Genomic DNA, 9,375 nt, shown 5'->3' on the forward strand with positions numbered 1-9,375 from the left:
GTAATTCCATGTATTTGCTTAGAAAATCCTGATTCACTTAAAATGTTTTCGTATAGTGTTACATTATTGTTTGATTGTTGTAATAGATTTATGTTAACATCTCCAATTATTAAAGCTTCGTCACTTGGTTTTAGTTTTTGCAAAAAGTGTTTTAACTCCGTTATAAATAAGGATATTGAACAATTAGGTGGTCTGTACAGCACAAGTATTTTTAATTCTACCTTAGCTATTTTTATATTTCCTACTAAATATTCAGAAGCCATAAAGTGTTCATTTTCTTCCTTAAATATTAAATATTTTTTTAAGTATATTGCTATACCTCCACCTTCTCTAGTTTTTCTGGTTTTGTATATTAAATTGTAACCATCTATTGTATATAAAGCCATCTGATCACTCGAAACATTAATTTCTGATAAAGTTATGATATCAATTTCTACTTTGCAGTCATTCACCAATAGTAACAATTCTGGAAAATATTTATTGATAGACCTTATATTTAAATGTACCACAGACAACTTATTGCCAGTATTATTATTACTGAACCAGCTTTTTAAAGAATTATATCTACAATTAGTTTCGTCTTCAACTATATCTTCAAATGACGCCATTTTTATTGTTAATGTGGAATTAATTATTATGTTAAATACTTACAGTTATATAGGTGAATGATTAGGCGTTGTAAAGATATCAGGAGCTGTATTTCTCTTCAATAACAAATTTTCTATATCTGTTATATGATATAGGGGTATAATTTTACTACTATCATTTTCACGGCAGAAAATCCGGCCACGTTTCGACCAGACAAATTTAAAGTTTGGTTTTAATTTTTGTTTGGCGGACCAAATTAGTTCCTTATTATAGTTTGTCAAGTGTTCGTTTATATAAATTGGATTATCTGAGCCGTTTCTACGGATATCAGAATTTTTCCTAATACATCTTCTTTTTGTATACCATTCCTCCTTCGCAGATTGTGTGCGGAATCTGATTATTAAATTTTGATTCTTTGTGATATCTTTTGTTGACTTTTTTACTTTAGATACACGCCAAGCTCGTTCTACGTCGTTAGGATTTGCTTCTATTTTCTCGGCTATAGCTTTCACTATTGCGAAGGTATTTTCATTTTCCTCGCTTTCTACACCTACTACTTCTAAATTTTGATTCTTATCTTCTTGGTCAAATCTTTGTATTTTCATATCTAAAGCAGCGTTTATAATTTCAAGATGTTTACATTTATTATTTAGGTCTTCAATCTTCTTCTCATTAGTTCTTATGATTTTATTCATTTCTTGATGCATTTGTAATAATTCATCGTACTTAGCGGCATAAAATCCTGTATTGGATTTAATTTCAAACACAACAGCCATTTTTGTATTCAGTTCAAATAAAAGTTTTTCAATTGTGGTATTGTTTGGATCCAGATCAATAATTTTTTTTTCTGCTGTTCTAACTCTTTGTTCCCCAATTGTACTAACTGTTGCCAATTTTCCCTTCGGTTCACTTTTTTTATTTTCAGGTGTCGTGCATTCTGCACATGTTCCTGTATTCATACTTTTTATGTAGTCTTTTAAGCAGGTTTTAGTACGGTGATAATAATCTCCACACTTTCCTTTACATTGAAAATAATCTTCAATTTTCTTGGTAGAAATAAATAAATTACATTTTTTGCACTTAACTGGCATTTTGGTGAAACGCACATGAACTTTTAAATAACAAACTTGTTTTACGTACGACACGACTGCACACGCCGAGAGCTAGCGTGGATTTCCAACTTCGGGTTGTATACCACCTTGAAGGCCCCTCGGAGCCCGAACGATCGACACCAGTTTCAACTGAATCCGAGCGGGGAAAACTGAAAAAATCGGTTTTCGCCACTTACCGCCCGCACCTTCCCGCGCATACCCGCGGGTTGTATACCAACTTGAAGGCCCCTCGGAGCCCGAACGATCGACACCAGTTTCAACTGAATCCGAGCGGGGAAAACTGAAAAAATCGGTTTTTTCCACTTACCGCCCGCACTTTCCCGCGCATTCCCGCGGGTTGTATACCACCTTGAAGGCCCCTCGGAGCCCGAACGATCGACACCAGTTTCAACTGAATCCGAGCGGGGAAAACTGAAAAAATCGGTTTTCGCCACTAACCGCCGGCACCTTCCCGCGCATTCCCGCGGGTTGTATACCACCTTGAAGGCCCCTTGAAGCCCGAACGATCGACACCAGTTTCAACTGAATCTGAGCGGGGAAAACTGAAAAAATCGGTTTTTTCCACTTACCGCCCGCACCTTCCCGCGCATTCCCGCGGGTTGTATACCACCTTGAAGGCCCCTCGGAGCCCGAACGATCGACACCAGTTTCAACTGAATCCGAGCGGGGAAAACTGAAAAAATAGGTTTTCGTCACTTACCGCCGGCACCTTCCCGCACATTCCCGCGGGTTGTATACCACCTTGAAGGCCCCTCGGAGCACGAACGATCGACACCAGTTTCAACTGAATCCGAGCGGGGAAAACTGAAAAAATCGGTTTTCGCCACTAACCGCCGGCACCTTCCCGCGCATTCCCGCGGGTTGTATACCACCTTGAAGGCCCCTCGAAGCCCGAACGATCGACACCAGTTTCAACTGAATCTGAGCGGGGAAAACTGAAAAAATCGGTTTTTTCCACTTACCGCCCGCACCTTCCCGCGCATTCCCGCGGGTTGTATACCACCTTGAAGGCCCCTCGGAGCCCGAACGATCGACACCAGTTTCAACTGAATCCGAGCGGGGAAAACTGAAAAAATCGGTTTTCGCCACTAACCGCCGGCACCTTCCCGCGCATTCCCGCGGGTTGTATACCACCTTGAAGGCCCCTCGAAGCCCGAACGATCGACACCAGTTTCAACTGAATCCGAGCGGGGAAAACTGAAAAAATCGGTTTTCGCCACTAACCGCCGGCACCTTCCCGCGCATTCCCGCGGGTTGTATACCACCTTGAAGGCCCCTTGAAGCCCGAACGATCGACACCAGTTTCAACTGAATCTGAGCGGGGAAAACTGAAAAAATCGGTTTTTTCCACTTACCGCCCGCACCTTCCCGCGCATTCCCGCGGGTTGTATACCACCTTGAAGGCCCCTCGGAGCCCGAACGATCGACACCAGTTTCAACTGAATCCGAGCGGGGAAAACTGAAAAAATAGGTTTTCGTCACTTACCGCCGGCACCTTCCCGCACATTCCCGCGGGTTGTATACCACCTTGAAGGCCCCTCGGAGCCCGAACGATCGACACCAGTTTCAACTGAATCCGAGCGGGGAAAACTGAAAAAATAGGTTTTCGTCACTTACCGCCGGCACCTTCCCGCACATTCCCGCGGGTTGTATACCACCTTGAAGGCCCCTCGGAGCCCGAACGATCGACACCAGTTTCAACTGAATCCGAGCGGGGAAAACTGAAAAAATCGGTTTTCGCCACTAACCGCCCGCACCTTCCCGCGCATTCCCGCGGGTTGTATACCACCTTGAAGGCCCCTCGGAGCCCGAACGATCGACACCAGTTTCAACTGAATCCGAGCGGGGAAAACTGAAAAAATCGGTTTTCGCCACTAACCGCCGGCACCTTCCCGCGCATTCCCGCGGGTTGTATACCACCTTGAAGGCCCCTCGAAGCCCGAACGATCGACACCAGTTTCAACTGAATCCGAGCGGGGAAAACTGAAAAAATAGGTTTTTTCCACTTACCGCCCGCACCTTCCCGCGCATTCCCGCGGGTTGTATACCACCTTGAAGGCCCCTTGAAGCCCGAACGATCGACACCAGTTTCAACTGAATCTGAGCGGGGAAAACTGAAAAAATCGGTTTTTTCCACTTACCGCCCGCACCTTCCCGCGCATTCCCGCGGGTTGTATACCACCTTGAAGGCCCCTCGGAGCCCGAACGATCGACACCAGTTTCAACTGAATCCGAGCGGGGAAAACTGAAAAAATAGGTTTTCGTCACTTACCGCCGGCACCTTCCCGCACATTCCCGCGGGTTGTATACCACCTTGAAGGCCCCTCGGAGCCCGAACGATCGACACCAGTTTCAACTGAATCCGAGCGGGGAAAAGTGAAAAAATCGGTTTTCGCCACTTACCGCCCGCACCTTCACCTTCCAACTACGGGTTGTATACCACTTTGAAGGCCCCTCGGAGCCCGAACGATCGACACCAGTTTCAACTGAATCCGAGCGGGGAAAACTGAAAAAATAGGTTTTCGTCACTTACCGCCGGCACCTTCCCGCACATTCCCGCGGGTTGTATACCACCTTGAAGGCCCCTCGGAGCCCGAACGATCGACACCAGTTTCAACTGAATCCGAGCGGGGAAAACTGAAAAAATCGGTTTTCGCCACTAACCGCCCGCACCTTCCCGCGCATTCCCGCGGGTTGTATACCACCTTGAAGGCCCCTCGGAGCCCGAACGATCGACACCAGTTTCAACTGAATCCGAGCGGGGAAAACTGAAAAAATCGGTTTTCGCCACTAACCGCCGGCACCTTCCCGCGCATTCCCGCGGGTTGTATACCACCTTGAAGGCCCCTCGAAGCCCGAACGATCGACACCAGTATCAACTGAATCCGAGCGGGGAAAACTGAAAAAATCGGTTTTTTCCACTTACAGCCCGCACCTTCCCGCGCATTACCGCGGGTTGTATACCACCTTGAAGGCCCCTCGAAGCCCGAACGATCGACACTAGTTTCAACTGAATCCGAGCGGGGAAAAGTGAAAAAATCGGTTTTCGCCACTTACCGCCCGCACCTTCACCTTCCAACTTCGGGTTGTATACCACCTTGAAGGCCCCTCGGAGCCCGAACGATCGACACCAGTTTCAACTGAATCCGAGCGGGGAAAACTGAAAAAATCGGTTTTCGCCACTAACCGCCCGCACCTTCCCGCGCATTCCCGCGGGTTGTATACCACCTTGAAGGCCCCTCGGAGCCCGAACGATCGACACCAGTTTCAACTGAATCCGAGCGGGGAAAACTGAAAAAATCGGTTTTCGCCACTAACCGCCGGCACCTTCCCGCGCATTCCCGCGGGTTGTATACCACCTTGAAGGCCCCTCGAAGCCCGAACGATCGACACCAGTATCAACTGAATCCGAGCGGGGAAAACTGAAAAAATCGGTTTTTTCCACTTACAGCCCGCACCTTCCCGCGCATTACCGCGGGTTGTATACCACCTTGAAGGCCCCTCGAAGCCCGAACGGTCGACACTAGTTTCAACTGAATCCGAGCGGGGAAAAGTGAAAAAATCGGTTTTCGCCACTTACCGCCCGCACCTTCACCTTCCAACTTCGGGTTGTATACCACCTTGAAGGCCCCTCGGAGCCCGAACGATCGACACCAGTTTCAACTGAATCCGAGCGGGGAAAACTGAAAAAATCGGTTTTCGCCACTAACCGCCGGCACCTTCCCGCGCATTCCCGCGGGTTGTATACCACCTTGAAGGCCCCTCGAAGCCCGAACGATCGACACCAGTTTCAACTGAATCCGAGCGGGGAAAAGTGAAAAAATCGGTTTTCGCCACTTACCGCCCGCACCTTCACCTTCCAACTTCGGGTTGTATACCACCTTGAAGGCCCCTCGGAGCCCGAACGATCGATACCAGTTTCAACTGAATCCGAGCGGGGAAAACTGAAAAAATCGGTTTTCGCCACTAACCGCCGGCACCTTCCCGCGCATTCCCGCGGGTTGTATACCACCTTGAAGGCCCCTCGAAGCCCGAACGATCGACACCAGTTTCAACTGAATCCGAGCGGGGAAAAGTGAAAAAATCGGTTTTCGCCACTTACCGCCCGCACCTTCACCTTCCAACTTCGGGTTGTATACCACCTTGAAGGCCCCTCGGAGCCCGAACGATCGACACCAGTTTCAACTGAATCCGAGCGGGGAAAACTGAAAAAATCGGTTTTCGCCACTAACCGCCGGCACCTTCCCGCGCATTCCCGCGGGTTGTATACCACCTTGAAGGCCCCTCGAAGCCCGAACGATCGACACCAGTTTCAACTGAATCCGAGCGGGGAAAACTGAAAAAATCGGTTTTCGCCACTAACCGCCGGCACCTTCCCGCGCATTCCCGCGGGTTGTATACCACCTTGAAGGCCCCTCGGAGCCCGAACGATCGACACGAGTTTCAACTGAATCCGAGCGGGGAAAAGTGAAAAAATCGGTTTTCGCCACTTACCGCCCGCACCTTCACCTTCCAACTTCGGGTTGTATACCACCTTGAAGGCCCCTCGGAGCCCGAACGATCGACACCAGTTTCAACTGAATCCGAGCGGGGAAAACTGAAAAAATCGGTTTTCGCCACTAACCGCCGGCACCTTCCCGCGCATTCCCGCGGGTTGTATACCACCTTGAAGGCCCCTCGAAGCCCGAACGATCGACACCAGTTTCAACTGAATCCGAGCGGGGAAAAGTGAAAAAATCGGTTTTCGCCACTTACCGCCCGCACCTTCACCTTCCAACTTCGGGTTGTATACCACCTTGAAGGCCCCTCGGAGCCCGAACGATCGATACCAGTTTCAACTGAATCCGAGCGGGGAAAACTGAAAAAATCGGTTTTCGCCACTAACCGCCGGCACCTTCCCGCGCATTCCCGCGGGTTGTATACCACCTTGAAGGCCCCTCGAAGCCCGAACGATCGACACCAGTATCAACTGAATCCGAGCGGGGAAAACTGAAAAAATCGGTTTTCGCCACTAACCGCCGGCACCTTCCCGCGCATTCCCGCGGGTTGTATACCACCTTGAAGGCCCCTCGAAGCCCGAACGATCGACACCAGTTTCAACTGAATCCGAGCGGGGAAAACTGAAAAAATCGGTTTTTTCCACTTACCGCCCGCACCTTCCCGCGCATTCCCGCGGGTTGTATACCACCTTGAAGGCCCCTCGGAGCCCGAACGATCGACACCAGTTTCAACTGAATCCGAGCGGGGAAAACTGAAAAAATCGGTTTTTTCCACTTACAGCCCGCACCTTCCCGCGCATTACCGCGGGTTGTATACCACCTTGAAGGCCCCTCGGAGCCCGAACGATCGACACCAGTTTCAACTGAATCCGAGCGGGGAAAACTGAAAAAATCGGTTTTCGCCACTAACCGCCGGCACCTTCCCGCGCATTCCCACGGGTTGTATACCACCTTGAAGGCCCCTCGGAGCCCGAACGATCGATACCAGTTTCAACTGAATCCGAGCGGGGAAAACTGAAAAAATCGGTTTTCGCCACTAACCGCCGGCACCTTCCCGCGCATTCCCGCGGGTTGTATACCACCTTGAAGGCCCCTCGAAGCCCGAACGATCGACACTAGTTTCAACTGAATCCGAGCGGGGAAAAGTGAAAAAATCGGTTTTCGCCACTTACCGCCCGCACCTTCACCTTACAACTTCGGGTTGTATACCACCTTGAAGGCCCCTCGGAGCCCGAACGATCGATACCAGTTTCAACTGAATCCGAGCGGGGAAAACTGAAAAAATCGGTTTTCGCCACTAACCGCCGGCACCTTCCCGCGCATTCCCGCGGGTTGTATACCACCTTGAAGGCCCCTCGAAGCCCGAACGATCGACACCAGTTTCAACTGAATCCGAGCGGGGAAAAGTGAAAAAATCGGTTTTCGCCACTTACCGCCCGCACCTTCACCTTCCAACTTCGGGTTGTATACCACCTTGAAGGCCCCTCGGAGCCCGAACGATCGACACCAGTTTCAACTGAATCCGAGCGGGGAAAACTGAAAAAATCGGTTTTCGCCACTAACCGCCGGCACCTTCCCGCGCATTCCCGCGGGTTGTATACCACCTTGAAGGCCCCTCGAAGCCCGAACGATCGACACCAGTTTCAACTGAATCCGAGCGGGGAAAACTGAAAAAATCGGTTTTTTCCACTTACCGCCCGCACCTTCCCGCGCATTCCCGCGGGTTGTATACCACCTTGAAGGCCCCTCGGAGCCCGAACGATCGACACCAGTTTCAACTGAATCCGAGCGGGGAAAACTGAAAAAATCGGTTTTTTCCACTTACAGCCCGCACCTTCCCGCGCATTACCGCGGGTTGTATACCACCTTGAAGGCCCCTCGGAGCCCGAACGATCGACACCAGTTTCAACTGAATCCGAGCGGGGAAAACTGAAAAAATCGGTTTTCGCCACTAACCGCCGGCACCTTCCCGCGCATTCCCACGGGTTGTATACCACCTTGAAGGCCCCTCGGAGCCCGAACGATCGATACCAGTTTCAACTGAATCCGAGCGGGGAAAACTGAAAAAATCGGTTTTCGCCACTAACCGCCGGCACCTTCCCGCGCATTCCCGCGGGTTGTATACCACCTTGAAGGCCCCTCGAAGCCCGAACGATCGACACTAGTTTCAACTGAATCCGAGCGGGGAAAAGTGAAAAAATCGGTTTTCGCCACTTACCGCCCGCACCTTCACCTTACAACTTCGGGTTGTATACCACCTTGAAGGCCCCTCGGAGCCCGAACGATCGATACCAGTTTCAACTGAATCCGAGCGGGGAAAACTGAAAAAATCGGTTTTCGCCACTAACCGCCGGCACCTTTCCGCGCATTCCCGCGGGTTGTATACCACCTTGAATCAATATCTATTTGACAACCATATATTATCCGAGTTCCAGTCTGGATTCCGTAACGGGCATAGCACAGTCACTACTTTGATTAAAGTTTGTGACGATATCAGACTTAGCATGGACAAACAAAATCTTACAGTCATTGCTTTGCTGGACTTTAGCAACGCCTTTAATTCTGTTGATACTGATCTCTTGGTTGCTGTTCTGCGTTCAATAAATGTCTCTCCTGAAGCCACTGAGTGGTTCAGAAGCTATTTATGTGATCGGCAACAGTACGTTCAAGCCAATGACAAGTCATCTTCCCTTTGCTCTCTTTCTGCCGGTGTTCTCCAAGGTGGTGTCCTCTATCCTCTCCTTTTCTCCATTTTTATTAATTCAGTTTCCCAAAATCTCTCGCTCTTCCTTTCATCTATATGCTGACGACCTTCAAATTTACTTAGCCGCCCCGTTTGATGATGTTAGTGAGGCTATTCATAAGCTTAACGAAGATTTGCGGAATGTTAGTAGGTGGCTTAACTGTCAATCCTGCCAAGTCACAGGTCAGTATTATTGGTGGCTCTAAGCAACTAAAAAAACTTGACCAGAATAGCCTCCCTGCTATACAGTTTGGCGGCGTCGATTTGAGCCTGAGTCCATCTTTTAAGAACCTTGGTATTATTATAGACAATTCCCTATCTTGGTCAGTACAGATAGCTGAGGTTACCCGTAAATTATTTGCCACTATCGGATCGCTCAAACGATGGAAATATTTCCTACCTATAAAGACCAAAACTGCTCTAGCTCATTCAC

The 9,375-nt window shown here is 49.3% G+C and overlaps 1 protein-coding gene across 1 annotated transcript; it reads right to left on the minus strand.

Annotated features, from left to right (window-relative positions):
• Positions 1-229: 229 nt before the first annotated feature.
• LOC146535003 (uncharacterized) lies at positions 230-1,743 on the minus strand. The gene is made up of 2 exons (XM_085193366.1): positions 1,024-1,743; positions 230-936 (listed from the first exon to the last, which is right to left on the minus strand). The coding sequence occupies exons 1-2, from the start codon at positions 1,677-1,679 to the stop codon at positions 654-656; spliced, it is 939 nt and encodes a 312-aa protein (XP_085049492.1). The 5' UTR covers positions 1,680-1,743; the 3' UTR covers positions 230-653.
• Positions 1,744-9,375: the final 7,632 nt, after the last annotated feature.

Source organism: Heliconius melpomene, chromosome 11 (assembly GCF_056956725.1).
Source record: "Heliconius melpomene rosina isolate 202511_hmr_F chromosome 11, ASM5695672v1, whole genome shotgun sequence".
Taxonomy (NCBI): Eukaryota; Metazoa; Arthropoda; class Insecta; order Lepidoptera; family Nymphalidae; genus Heliconius; species Heliconius melpomene.